Source organism: Myotis brandtii, unplaced genomic scaffold (assembly GCF_000412655.1).
Source record: "Myotis brandtii unplaced genomic scaffold, ASM41265v1 scaffold131, whole genome shotgun sequence".
Classification (NCBI taxonomy): Eukaryota; Metazoa; Chordata; class Mammalia; order Chiroptera; family Vespertilionidae; genus Myotis; species Myotis brandtii.
Window position 1 is genome coordinate 3,765,550 of NW_005354632.1, and position 14,155 is coordinate 3,779,704.

At 50.4% G+C, this 14,155-nt stretch overlaps 1 protein-coding gene across 1 annotated transcript; it reads left to right on the forward strand.

The window, feature by feature from the left end:
* Window positions 1-423: 423 nt before the first annotated feature.
* On the forward strand, window positions 424-10,262 carry OVGP1 (oviductal glycoprotein 1, 120kDa). Its single transcript, XM_014534616.1, has 9 exons — window positions 424-745; window positions 1,558-1,641; window positions 3,664-3,829; window positions 4,309-4,433; window positions 5,648-5,756; window positions 5,848-6,033; window positions 7,568-7,684; window positions 8,072-8,207; window positions 9,431-10,262. The coding sequence occupies exons 1-9, from the start codon at window positions 666-668 to the stop codon at window positions 9,916-9,918; spliced, it is 1,491 nt and encodes a 496-aa protein (XP_014390102.1). The 5' UTR covers window positions 424-665; the 3' UTR covers window positions 9,919-10,262.
* The last annotated feature ends 3,893 nt before the right edge of the window (window positions 10,263-14,155 follow it).

The following is a 14,155-nucleotide window of genomic DNA, read 5'->3' on the forward strand; positions in this document are numbered from 1 at the left end:
ACGGTGCTGGGCCGGTGGCTGTTCTCGAGGGCTGGAGGGCGTGCTGGGGTGTGTCACTCGCTCTGGGCTATGAGCTCTGGGCGGGCACTGACTTCCTTTGTTTGCTGCAGGGCTGGCTCTTGCGCTGAGACCCCGGGATGGTAAGGAGACTGAGCCCCCCTCTCCGGAGCCGGGTCGATTCTCTGGCTGAGTCGTGCTCTGCATTGAGTGTCCCCTGCGTCCTGACCCTGCCCTGGTCCTGTGTCAGGGTCACTGAGCAGCAGAGGATTCTGTCACCTGCTGTTGGTGTCACCGTCTGTGTGCTGGGATCCAGACCCGGAAATCTGCTCTGACCAGGATTTCCCAGGCCATTCTTTTCCTTCTGGGACCTCAGCAGTGGGGGGTGTCTGTGTAGCTTTGGGGTGTATGTCTGTGTGTGTATGGGGGTGAGGGGTGTGGCAGTGGCCTGGCCTCTCGGGCTGTGTCCACGCTGCTCTGTGGAAGCTGAGCCCCCTCCCCTCCCTCAGTCTCTGTCGACTAATGTATGCCCTCCCCTGCCAGGCGCTGCCCACAAACTGGTGTGTTATTTCACCGACTGGGCGCACAATCGACCCGGCCCTGCCTCGGTCTTGCCCAGTGACCTGGACCCTTTTCTCTGCACCCACCTGATATTTGCCTTCGCCTCAATGAATGACAACCAGATGGTGGCTAAGGACCTCCAGGATGAGGAAATCCTCTACCCGGAGTTCAACAAGCTCAAGGAGAGGTGTGTTCACAATGGATGTGGCGGTCGTACTTTCAGATTTTACAGATGGAAGAGAATTAAGACCCCCTTTTTTTCGGTTAATCCTCACCCAAGGATATTTTTCCATTGAATATTTTTGAGAGAGTGGAAGGGAGTGGGGGAAGGGTAGTGAGAGAGAATGAGAAAGAGAGAGAGAGAGAGAGAGAGAGAGGGAAACATTGATGTGAGAAAGACACATTGATTAGTGCCTCCCACAAGGGCCCCAACCGGGGCCGGGGATCGAACCTATAAACCAGGACTCTTCAGTGTATGGGCTGATGCTCTAACCACTGAGCAAGAGCGAGAATGAAGCCTTTTGTTATTTGTCAACGTTCCTCCATTCTTCTGGTCTGAGCCTCCCTCAAGCAGGACTCCAGAATGTCCCTGAGTTGGGACTTCCTGCTGATAAACACCCTGAACTTCTTCTAGCCCCCCCCCCCACCTCTGCCTTTGCAGTGGCTATTGCCTCTGCCTGGAATGTCCTTCTTGCCCTTCTCGGCCTGGCTACCCCCAACTCTCCCTGTAAGGCCAGTGGGGGAGGATTCCAGGCCTTTATCCTGTTAAAGTGCTTCATCCCAAATGCTTCACAAACCACCTGCATTTTAATTGCCTGCAACCCCCAAGTTGTGAACCCCTAAGGGGCTCCCTGGAGGGGGATGCCTGTGGGTGGATTATGCCCCTCTCTTCTACTTTGTTCCCCTTTCCTGTGCTCTGCTCTGCTCCTTTCCTCCTCCTGCCCTTCCACTTTCCCTCCCTCCCACCCCTACTTCCCATTGTTCCGCCAATGAATGCAGCTGCCCACTGACCTCCCCGCATCATAGGAACCCGGAGCTGAAAACCCTACTGTCCATCGGCGGCTGGAACTTTGGCACATCCAGGTGAAACTTTGCTGTCCCCATCTTCTCTCTGGGCGGGGGCGATGGCAGGTGGGAGGGTGGAGCAGGCCGGTAGGAGCAGGGCAGGTGGGGAAGCCAGACGAGCTAATGCAGACGCTTGCCCCAGGTCCTGATCTGGCCCTGGAATCAAGGGCCCCCTGACCTCTCCACCTGAGTGAGAGACTCAGGGAAGTTCTCACAGGTGATGGGAAAGGGGGTGGGCGAAACAAGGGGCAAAATGGGGCCCTCACAATTGTCCCCCCAACCCTTCATAAGAGGCAGGGGTTTGCCTTAGACAGGGGAGGAGTCTTGTTTAGGGCAAGAGGAAGAAACCCCAACCCTCACAGGGCCTGAGTTTCCTCACTTTATAAATGGATATTTACAAATACCCACCTCAAAGGGTTGTTCGGGGTGTGGGGGTGTGGGAAGGAAGTAGAGTAAATGAAATGCCACACGTAGGGCCTTGGCACATGGTGGCAGCTCTGCGAGCCCCTCACCCTCCACGAGGCAGCGTGCAGAGGAAAAACTGCCTTCGTGTTCCCTGAAGGAGCATTTCCCCAATGTCATGGCTGAGGCCAGGGGTAGAAGCCACCCTGCCTCCTCGCCTGGGAGGAAGGGACCACAGGAGAGGCGACCTGGCCGCCTGGGAGTGCGAGGATGCACCTGTGGGACAATGGAGGGAGGACTTGGGATTTTGGGTGAGAACTGGCTCCGTCCACCCAGGCCTCGCTTCTCCCTCAGTGGCCACGCCTGACCCTCAGTGGCCACGCCCCTCCCTCTGTGGCCAGGTTCTGAGCATTGGCCATTGTAGACGCTGGATCAGGAGCGTACACACAAGAGGCCACAGAGTGGTTGTTTGCTTTCTACATTTGCAGAAAAGAGAGCAGGAGTGGGAGGTAAAAGGAACCTGCCCTATTTCATGCAGGTGTCCCTCAGTGATCAGCCGCTAGGAGGTGGCCTGCTTCACCCTGAATCTGGCTGTGTCAATCAATGCACAGAACTAGCCCAGAATTGCTTAAAGTTCAACTCCCGTTTCATGCAGGTGTCCCTCAGTGACCAGCCGCTAGGAGGTGGCCTGCCTCACCCTGAATCTGGCTGTGTCAATCAATGCACACAGAACTAGCCCAGAATTGCTTAAAGTTCAACTCCCGTAAATTGAAAGTTTTCCAACAACGGAGAAAAAAATAGAAAATCATCAAACAGCCAATGAACAAAAGAGCCAAGAGGCCAGAACCCCTATCAGAGCCTGGGCCTCTGGCACCACATTTTGCAGCCCAGGCCCCGGTCAGCTCCGAGGTCTCTGTGGAAATGCTGGCCCTTGGCTGGGTCCCTCCCTTAGTCAGGTCAGGGAGAGGATGTCTGAGCTAGGACAGGTGGTGGGGATTGAGTAGTTCCCCAGGAGGGCATGGCAGGGGCAGAGTGCCTGGCCCGTGGGCACCGTGTTTTCTGCAGCCGTTGATCTGTGAGCCTGCTTTCCACCCCAGGCCGGCGCTGGTTCTGTGTCTGCCTGAATCCCCACCCGCTAGGACAGGCGGTGGGGATTGTAGTTCCCCAGGAGGGCACGGCAGGGGCAGAGTGCCTGGCCCGTGGGCACCGTGGTTTCTGCAGCCGTTGATACTGAGTCTGCTTTCCACTCCAGGCCGGCGCTGGTTCTGTGTCTGCCTGAATCCCCATTCCTGGGTACTCAGCCCTGGTGCTGGGAAGGAATTTGAAGACGGTTTGAGATGTTCAAAGACCTGCCTTTCTCTCCTCCAGCCACATCCCTTCATGGGGACAGGGACCAAGGGACCTTACAGGAGGTCATGGTTCTACAGAGAGAGCTCCTTGCCACCCGCCCCTCCCCGTCTCCCTGCAGGTTCACCACTATGCTGTCCACATCCGCCACCCGGTTTCAAAGACCTGCCTTCCTTTCCTCCAGCCACATCCCTGTGCCCTTCATGGGAACAGGGACCAAGGGACCTTACAGGAAGGCATGGTTCTACAGAGAGAACTCCTTGCCACCCGCCCCTCCCCGTCTCCCCGCAGGTTCACCACTATGCTGTCCACATCCGCCACCCGGAAAAAGTTCATCAGTTCGGCCATATCCCTCCTGAGGACGCACAACTTCGATGGTCTGGACCTCTGCTTCTTGTACCCTGGGCTGAGAGGCAGCCCCATGTATGACCGGTGGAATTTCCTCTTCCTAATTCAAGTAAGGCCAGGCCAGCAGCTCCGGAATCTGGAAACCATTCTACTTTGATCATAGGTGGGCTCATGGCATAGGAGGAGCAGGAGGCCAAGGGCAAGGGCAGGAGAGCCGTCAGGGAATGTTCCTTTCCTGCCACCACCCTAGAGGTGTGGGACCAAAGAGCTGCGGGGCAGGTGTCCTGCCGTGGCTCGTGCTCTGTCGTATCCAGTGCTTGCCCCAGGCCTCCCGCCCAGGTGACGCCTTCTTCGGGCAGCTTCCTGGACTCCTGCAGGCAGGCAGTCCGACCCCTTGCTCCCGACCCTGCCTGCCACCCTCTATGCAATCTCTTACCTCTAAAGGGCCTGTGGACAGGGCCTGCGGCCGACTCACCTTTATGCTTTCAGAGCCTGGTCAAGGCTCCGTCTATAAAGGCATCCTGGGTGGTGTCCTCTCTCCCTGACTGTTTTGCCTGGTTCTCTGTGTCTCCCTCTCTCACGTCCCAGGAGCTGCTGCTCGCCTTCCAGCAGGAGACCCAGCTCACCATGTGTCCAAGGCTGCTGCTCTCGGCTGCCGTCTCTGGGGACCCGCAAATCATCCAAACGGCTTACGATGTGCCCCATCTAGGAAGGCGAGTGGGGGCTGCCTCGGGGGGCAGGACATTGAAGGTCAGGAGGCATCTCGTGCTCACACCCCCAGGCTCAGGTGGGGGAAAGGATCGGCTCCATTAGCCCTCGCTTTCTTTAGGCGTCAGAGTGAGGTGATGTGGTACCAGCCCCCCACATCGTCGTGGGGAGCGTCTCTGTGTAGCCCCCTGCTAGGTCTCACGGGAGAGAGTCCCATGAGCCCGGCCTCTGCTGCCCCGGAGGACAGCTGTGGACACTGGCCGTTTGGCAGAGGGCTGGCATTGAGAGGCCGCTGAGTACCAACCACTGACACAGAACCAAGACTGGGCAGGCCCCGTCGGGCCCAGTTTGCCGAGCAGGTTCCACAGCCAGACAAAGGATAGCTCGTAACTCCTTCTGAACGGGCCAGCTCTGGACTGATTCACTCAGATTTCAAGAATCGAGCATTTACAGAAGGGAAACGGAGGCAGATGCAGAACAAAGAGAGGCTGGGTGCTTCTGTGAGTGGTTACACCAGGGAGTGTGGTTTCAGTGTGAGCAGAAGGGTGGGAGACCCAGGGGGCACGGAGTTTGTGAGTCTTACAGCCAGGCAGGGCTGAGGGGGTCCTGCCTTCCCCAGCTGGGCGACCTTAGGCGAACTGGTTAACCCACCCAGTTTCAGTTTCTCCAGCTTTCAATCGGAGACAGTCACGGTCCTGGGAGTATTGGCCGGATTGAAATGAAATGAGATAAGCCATGTAAACCCTTACACCAGCGACCTGGTAAGGGCTCAATTACACTTGGCCACTAGGACAGCTTTCCGGATGCGGTGGGTTTCAACGTCCCTTGAATTGCAGACGGGAGGAAGCCCTCTCACTGCTGTGGGACAGCACTGCTTTACTCACGTCGGTTTCTGCAGACCTGTTAGTACGTGTGTCAGGCCCGACTGCCTTTGTTTTCTTGTCTGAGTCCTGCCTGTTTCCATGGATACGCTCAGGACGGCATAGGTCCCCAGGCACAGTGGTCCCTACCTAGTAGTTTGTTCTAGTGGCAGTATCTTAAGTGGATGGCCCAGTATGGGTAGGTTCGTCAGGCAGAAATAGCAGGGAAGCTTGGGTGGCCAATGCACAGCTAGTTAGCTAGTTAGCTAGTTAGTTAGCTAGTTAGCGCAGTGATGATCTGACTTAAACATCTAGCTAGCCCAAACTGTATACACATTTCCTCCTCCTGCCCTGTACAGGCTCCTGGATTTCATCAACGTCTTGACTTTCGACATACATGGGAGCTGGGAAGAGTTCACAGGGCACAACAGCCCCCTGTTCTCTCAGCAAGGAGACCCCGGATCTGTGGTAAGAGAAGGGAAGGTCTCAGAGGCAGCCGGACCTCTGCCCCAGAGCCCAGGCCATAGTAACAGGAGGGTTTGTGATTTCCTACGTGCAGGCGTATGCCATGGATTACTGGCGGAAGCTGGGGGCCCCCTCCGAGAAGCTCCTCATGGGGTTCCCCACCTATGGGCGGACGTTTCACCTCCTCAAGGACTCTGAGCATTGGTTGCAGGCACAAGCTGTGGGACCTGCATCTCCAGGGAAGTACACCAGGCAGCCTGGCTTCTTGGCTTACTATGAGGTGACAGGATAGGGACCTCTGTCTATTCGTTAAGGCTCCCTCACCTGCAGTGTGGGCAAGAGTAAGGTCAAGGGGCAAAGGAAGAGTGAGGACTACAGACAGGATGGAGAGGTAGTTTACTGGGGCAAGGGAAAGCCTCTCTCTGGGATCGTTTCTTTTTCTTCAGGGAAGTTATTTGAGTCCTTTGTAAGGGATGAGGGGCTAGCTAGGTGGAATCTGAATAAAGGGAAACAGATATTTCACTCTTAAAAAGAATCTTAAATGTCATACACGCCAATCCTGACTTACTATACGGCCTAAATATAATTAATATTTGCTATATGTGTAAAATTTCAAACATTTGCATAGTAAAAGAATAGTGTGACCTCCTCTCCCTGCCGCCACTACCACACACCCCTTCCCCCTCCCCCTGTTTCATTGATTAACCTCTCCTGGCCAATCCTGTTTCATCTCTGCTCCCTGACTCCCTCCCCACTACGAGATTATTTTGAAGCAATTCCAAAAATATCCTCTACTACAGATTCTTCCTTCTCTACCCCAGTTCCACTTCTTTAACCCCAGTCTCAGCAAAGCTTGCTTTTTGTGGAGGAAAGACACAAAGACCCAAGGGAATGTAAAACACAAGAGAAGATAATGAGAGGCACAGAGTGTGTGGCTGTAGGATCGGGAAGGGTCTTATGGAGCAGGTAGAGCCCTGATGGGCAGGAATGACAGGGTGGGAAGGACCTCCCAGGCAGAGGACAGGACAGCAGGTACAAAGGTGCCAGAAGGAGACTTACAGCTTTGCCTTAAGTAGTAGTGGCGGGGCCAGTGTCTCTCCAATCTTTGCTCTGTGCTGACCTGCTGGAATGTTTTCCTGCGAATCCAATGAAGCCGAGTGATGAATGGTAGCATAGTGAAATAATGTTCTTGAAGGGCATTGTGGGTCAAAGAGCTCTTGATAGAACTTTCAAAGAACAACAACAACAAAAAAGACGTAGTCATTAACTTCTGCAGCCCAGTTTGAACACTTCTGCTTGCTGGAAACCCAGCTGACACGCAGATGCTGGATTGATTGCAACAACTGACTTCTCTTTGCCTTTGAGAACTTTAAACTCACCCGAGGTTCAAAGGCTAGTTTGATAACTATCTGGTTGGGGTACGTTATGCCCATTTCTAATGAACAGAGGAGAGACTTGTTCATGAAAACTCTTTAGAAACATACAGGTTTGGTCAAGGGTCAGGTGTGCTACTGTTGGTACGTTGGTGTTGACATTATTCACCAAACCCAGGTCGGGTTTCTTAAGGAAGTCATCCACCTTGGCTCTCTTTCTATCGTTCCCATCTTGGACACTAGAGGAAGGCATGTGTAATAGCAGGAACTTACTCAGAATAGATGGGAGGTCCTTCGTGAATGGCTTCCCTACACCCTCTTGGGTCTACCTTCTTCTCACCCCCTGGTGAGGAATTCTTTATTCCTGGGCAAGGAACAGTGTGTCTGCTGGTGCTTCTCTCCATGGCCCTTCACAGAACTAACCTGCGACCCCCCTGGCAGATTTGCTCCTTTCTCCAGGGAGCGAAGAAGTGCTGGATTGAACATCAGCGTGTCCCTTATGCCTACAAGGGGGAGGAGTGGGTCGGCTATGATGACGCCATCAGCTTCAGACACAAGGTGAGGCCTTGGTTCTTTCTTGATCCAGCATATAGTTTCCCTCTGGCTGCCACGAGGCCCTTGTCTGTGCTCTGTGTGTGTGTGTGTGTGTGCGTGCACTGGGTGGAGGATGAAAATGTGAGGGTAGCGATGTTGGGTGAGTTTTAGGCATACCTGATCTAAATGGGGTTTCCTAATTCCATCTAACCCAACCCTCTTATTTTGAAGAGAAGAAATCTCAGTTTTTCAAGATCCCATAGCTAATAAGTGGCAGAGGCTAGGTTCAAATACAGGTTATCCTCCTACCCATCCTGCTGTATTGCCTCCTGGGAGTCCATCTGTTTTTTGCCATTGTGCTCAATCTGGAGGGCGGCCAGTATAGCAGGTTGACTGACTACTCCTTTGCAGGCATCGTTCATAAAGAAAGAGCACTATGGGGGGGCCATGATATGGACATTGGACCTGGACGACGTCAGGGGCACTTTCTGTGCCACTGGCCCTTTCCCCCTTGTCTCTGTGTTAAAGAACCTCCTGTTGCAGGCTGGTAAGTAGCTATGACCTGGAAGCTGGGGTCAGAGGTTGTATAAGCAGGCACTGGGTGGGTCCCTTCTGTTAGATCTAAAGGCTTTTGCGAGGCAACATGACATTGAGAAAAGAGCATGAGCTTTGATTATTCTCGGGCCAATCTGTTTTCTAATCTTGGTTTGGATGTGTGCTCCCCTTGATCACTCTGAGCTTAGTTTCTGTATCTGTAAGATAGGAATCCTCCTCCTGACATTATTATAAGAACCAGATGAGATATGGAATGAAATCCGTGCTGGCTCATAGTTAGCACTTAGTATATGCTAGTTTATTTCTCTATTTGTTTTTATCTCCTGCTTTCATGGCCAAGGGCCAAAAAGGAAATTAGATTTCTTTGGCTGCCTCTTTGATTGTAGAGCCTTCCCTGGCAGTTAGGAGATGGCCTCACATGCTAGAGCTGATGGTTGATAGTCCTCATTTTATGGATAAAGAGCTTAGGGCTCAAAAAGGTACCACAGCTATTCAGGGGTGTAGATGGGACTCCAACGTGATTCTTTATGATATACTGTCCAGAGCAACTTTCTTTTTTTAAAAAAAATAGTTTTTTTAATTGGTTTTTAGAGAGAGAGGAAGGGATAGGGATAGAGAAATGGAAACATCGATGAGAGAGAAACATCATCCATCGGCTGCCTCCCGCATACCCCCTACTGGGGATCAAGCCCACAACCTGGGCATGTGCCCTGACCAGGAATCGAACCAGCGACCTCTTGGTTCATGGGTCAATGTGCAACCACTGAGCAACACCAACCAGGCTAGAGCAGCTTTCTTGACCTCAACGCTGCTCTTGGTGCCTCCTACATTGGGGGACACAGGAGATTTATCCTTGAGGACTCAACAAGTAAAGAACTAGGCCATGGGGGCAAGGTCTTGCTGAAGGTGCCGCTAGAGAGGTCAGAGTGAGGGCTCAAGGATAGAGAACTGGCAGGCTCCTTCTTGGAGTCATTCACCAGGAATCTAACAATCCCCTGAGTGCCCATGGGCATCTGGGATCCTGTTAACATGATGGGGTCGGGGAGCAGGGCTTCCATGTGGTGGGATTTTATCTGTGTCCTCAAGTATGTGCATGGTGGGATCCTCCAATTTTGGATTTGGGGAGTAGCCGTGGAGTGGTGCTAGCCCTGCTAGTAGTTATGGGATGGGAAGGAAGGGGTAGGACTCTCATCTTTTTCTGATGATTTTCTGTAGAGTCCAGTTCAACTCTTTCACCAAAATTTTGGCCCTCATATGCTATGAATTCTTCAAGCACTGGCCCTGGAGGGCTGACTGTGACCAAGGCACTGCCCACTGTTTCGGGGATTTTGCTCTCAGGAGGAGAGGGTGTGGCCACTGAGACCCAGAGAAAGACTGAAAATATGACCACAATCCCCAGAGGTGGGATTGTGACCCCTACAAGGGGAGCTGCATCCTTTGTAAAGCACACTGTAGTTCTACAAGGGAAGACTGAGACTCCTGGGGAAAAGACCATGACCCCTGTGACCCCTGAACAGATGACTATGACCTCTGGGCACCTTGAGACTGAGACCTCCGGAGTGAAGAACATGGTCCGTAGAAGGAAGGCTGTAGCACCTGCAAAGATGATTATCCCTTCGGGAAAGATGACAGTCACCCCCGATGGGAAGACTAAGACTCTAAGAGGAGAGCATTTGACATCAGAGGTGGACACAGACCCCTGACAGGTTACTTTGCTCTTTAGATGGAAGCTGCCCTCTGACCTGTCATCCAGCTCCCAGGACACTCCTTTGGCCTTGGCGACCCCTTGTTCCCACTGATGGAAACCATTCTGTCAACCGATGATCCTTTCAACAGTCCTCTCTGTCTAACGATAGGAAACTCTGCTGTGGATCAAGGAGCCTCCGCTCTGTTGGTGGCAGACGCTGGGGAAAGCCCTTGTCTTTTCTTCCAGGTCGCCTGGCAGAAGCCTCCTGTGCCTAACCCTTCATAAACCATTCATGGGGCAAAGCAGGTCCCAAAGCCACAGTGAGCTAATCTCTTCTCTGTTGAATAAACTGGAAGCAAAGAATCCATCCGAGTTCTTTGACATAATTTCCTTCTTTCTTTCTTCCTTTCTTTCTTTCTTTCTTTCTTTCTTTCTTTCTTTCTTATTCTTTCTTCCTTTCTTTCTTCCTTTTTTTCTTTCTTTCTTTCCTCCTTCCTTTCTCTCTCTCTCTCTCTCTCTCTCTCTCTCTCTCTCTCTCGTTTTCTTAATTGACTTTATTGGGGTGACATTGGTTAGTAAAATCATACAGGCTTCAGAGGTACAATTATATAATACATCATCTGTATATTGTATTGTGTGTTCACCACCCAAATCTGAAGTTACTTTCTTTCTTTTTTTTAATCCTCACCTGAGGATATTTTTTTTCATTGATTTTTAGAGAGAGTGGAAGAGAGGGAAAGACAGAGAGAAATATTGATGTGAGAGAAGCACATCAATTGGTTGCCTCCTGCAAGTGCCCCCACCAGGGCCTGGACCAGGAGGAGCCTGCAACCAAGGTACACTCCCTTGACAGGAATCAAACCTAGGACCCTTCAGTCCTCAGGCTGGCGCTCTATCCACTGAGCCAAACCGGCTAGGGCTGAAGTCACTTTCTTAAAATGACCTGTACGACCCAGTTTCAGCTTCTCCTTTCCAAGGTCACTTTCCCCTATGGCCATTTTTGGAAAGTGGGAGTTGTGTCTAGCCCACACTGACGTTTTCCACTGTGGATTATGTGTTTCTCTCTCTCCCCTGAATAACCTCTCACTTCACTTTGGTCAGAACCAGAATCTCTTCTAGAGAAGTTTCCTATAACCCTCAAGGGAGTCTGGGAGAAGGAGAGGGGGAGTTGAATCTTCCAATTATATTCCCTGCTTGTTGCCTCCTGCACATGTCCCACCCGACCAGGGCCCAGACCAGGAGGAGCCTGCAACCGAGGTACATGCCCTTGACAGGAATCAAACCTAGGACCTTTCAGTCCTCAGGCTGGCGCTCTATCCACTGAGCCAAACCGGCTAGGGCTGAAGTCACTTTCTTAAAATGACCTGTACGACCCAGTTTCAGCTTCTCCTTTCCAAGGTCACTTTCCCCTATGGCCATTTTTGGAAAGTGGGAGTTGTGTCTAGCCCACACTGACGTTTTCCACTGTGGATTATGTGTTTCTCTCTCTCCCCTGAATAACCTCTCACTTCACTTTGGTCAGAACCAGAATCTCTTCTAGAGAAGTTTCCTATAACCCTCAAGGGAGTCTGGGAGAAGGAGAGGGGGAGTTGAATCTTCCAATTATATTCCCTGCTTGGTAAAATCTTAGTTGTCTCTAAAAATATATCCCACCCATTCTTTTCCATGAGAAGCAGTTGAGAAGAAGGCAAAACACTGCATTTTGGGGTGTTAACTGTATGCTTCTCCTAGGTCTCCCCCATAAACACCAATCCTCACTACACATTGCCATCAACCTATGGGGTGTTTTCCTGGACATGAAGGCCCTTCAGACGTTAGTATAGCCACAGGACCACTTTCTAGTCCTCCCCTCTAGGAGATGATGATGCTGAGGGTGGTGTCATACTTATCACCAATGTTACCATTTCTTTTGAAAGTGCAATCTCCAAGTCTTAAAATGAGTCTCAAATTAGAATTCCAGTAGTGACTTACCAAACAGGCTAGAGAGGGAAAGGCTAGAATGAGCCCCGTGGTGTTGTAAGCAGAGGTATCAATATGAAGTCATGATTCTAACAATGTATACAGATAGGTCAATAGAAAAATTGATATAGAAATACAGTATGTGTATACATAATTATATTCCTAGCTTGGACCACTGAGAGGGCCTGGAAGCAATGACATTTCAGAAGCAGTAAGTACATCTAATGCTCAGATCTTGACTTCTAAATTTTGTTTCTCAATAAAAGGAACCAGGGATCCTTGAAAAGATAGCTGATTCTTGGGCTGGGGCAGGGAAGGCACAAGAAAAGACTGGAATATCTTACGTTTCCATAAAGTAAGGAAGCACTCAAAAATCAATGAGGCCATGTCAGAGGGACACAAGAGCCATCCTGAAAGAGTTCCAAATGGCCCAAATTGTGACAATTTACACAACAAAATAATAATAGATTTTAACCCATAGAATAAAGTAAATATCGTGGGTTCATACGCTATCGATGAATAACTGAATTTAAAAATGGAGAAGAAGGGACAGCTGCTCCTTAAAATAGAATGTCAGTTAATAAATGTTGAAGAAATAGTCTAGGGTGTGATAAGCATAACCAATGGACATAAGACACTGGGCGGTAGGGGAGGCCGGGGGAATGTCAAGGGGGAGGGAAAAAAAAGAAGACATATGTAATATTCTTTGTAATACTTTAAGCAATAAAACAAAATTTTTTTAAAAAAGAGTCTAGGGTGTGACAAGAGACACAGATGTGGGATGGGAGTCTTAGGAACCACCAGCAAGGTGACGATTTGACTGGTTGACACGGGAGAGGGGCAGGGCGCAGGCTCCGAGGGCATGACTAATGAACAGGTACGGTTGTCTACACCCAGGAAAGTGAGCTGAGGAGAAAATGTTATGAGCTTTCGTCACTTTCTAATTTGAATTTTCAAAAAACGATTTTTGTAAGTTAGAAATACTGCCAATAGGTGGCAGCAGCATGCAGGGTTACATTTTTTTACGAGGACCAGAAGAAAACTTGGTCCTTGTGTGCAAATGAATGAAAAAAAATTTTCTCCATAAAATAAAATATCTTTTTTTTTCACAAAATAAAATAACTTTCTACAAAAAAGGAAAGCAAGTATACATCTCTTTGTTGTTATTATCATTAAGATTGATAGTTTCATGCACACTGAAGCTATGAGAGCTTGCGTACACCAGGCTCAGAGAAGAAGGCTGTGGTTAGGTAGAGGTTGAGTTCAGACACACCAGAGACTTAATCCCACCTCTACCATTTATTGACTATATGATCATGGCGGGGGAGGAGGGGAGGTAATTTGATTCTGTCAGTCATTTCAGCAGGAATGCAGACATTTGCATACCAGGGCCATTTCTTAATGGTCTTTGCACTTCCAGAGCTCACTACAGAGGTGAGCATAGAGTGGGCCTTCACTACACGTTGGCTAATTTGTGAACTGAGACGCTGAAAATGAGGTGCAGAGTGTCGTGGACTATGAGAATCATCTATGGAAAGCTATAGACGGGACTGATCTGAGGAAGTGGGAGGAGAAAGAGAAGTAGAGAGTAGACGGTAAATTTCAAAACAGCACATGCCCTTTGAAGCTAAAGAGCAAACTGTTCCGTTGTTCTGGCAGAAGTTGCCAGCACCCACTTCCCAGTAGGCACGGACACCAGGATCTTTTGTCTCCAGTAAACTTTACATTTGTTATCACAGCCTAATCTTTAGACTCCATCAGTAAAGCCACTAATTGCTTTTTAAATAGACCACAGAGTAGATAAAGTCCTTCATACTTGCCAAAGGGAAAAACAAACAGAATCCATGGAAGTGTAGGGGAACAGGCTGTTACACAGGCAGAAAAGTCCAGGTGCCTAGAGATGAAAAGTGCAGGGAGATCAGGGTATAAGAGAGGGACCCGACCTCCCTCTGTGCGTCCCAACACTTGGGTCTGTCACTGTGTCCTGTGTGTTGGTGAAAATCAGCGCCATGAAGATCCTGGTCTTGGTCTTGGTTTGCCTACACCTCTCAGAGGGTGTGGAAAGGTGTGTATTGGGATGCAGCCTCACTGTGAATTCCAGCTCCAAGGGAGCGTGACAAGCTAGAGAAGAGCAAAGGGTTGCAGGTCTCTTGGAGAGGCAGTCAGATTGTACCACGAACTGAACACCCACTGGGGGCCAAGACTTGAAATGGATGGATGGATGGATGGATGGATGGATGGATGGATGGATGGATAGATGGTGTGTGTGTGTGTGTGTGTGTGTGTGTGTGTGT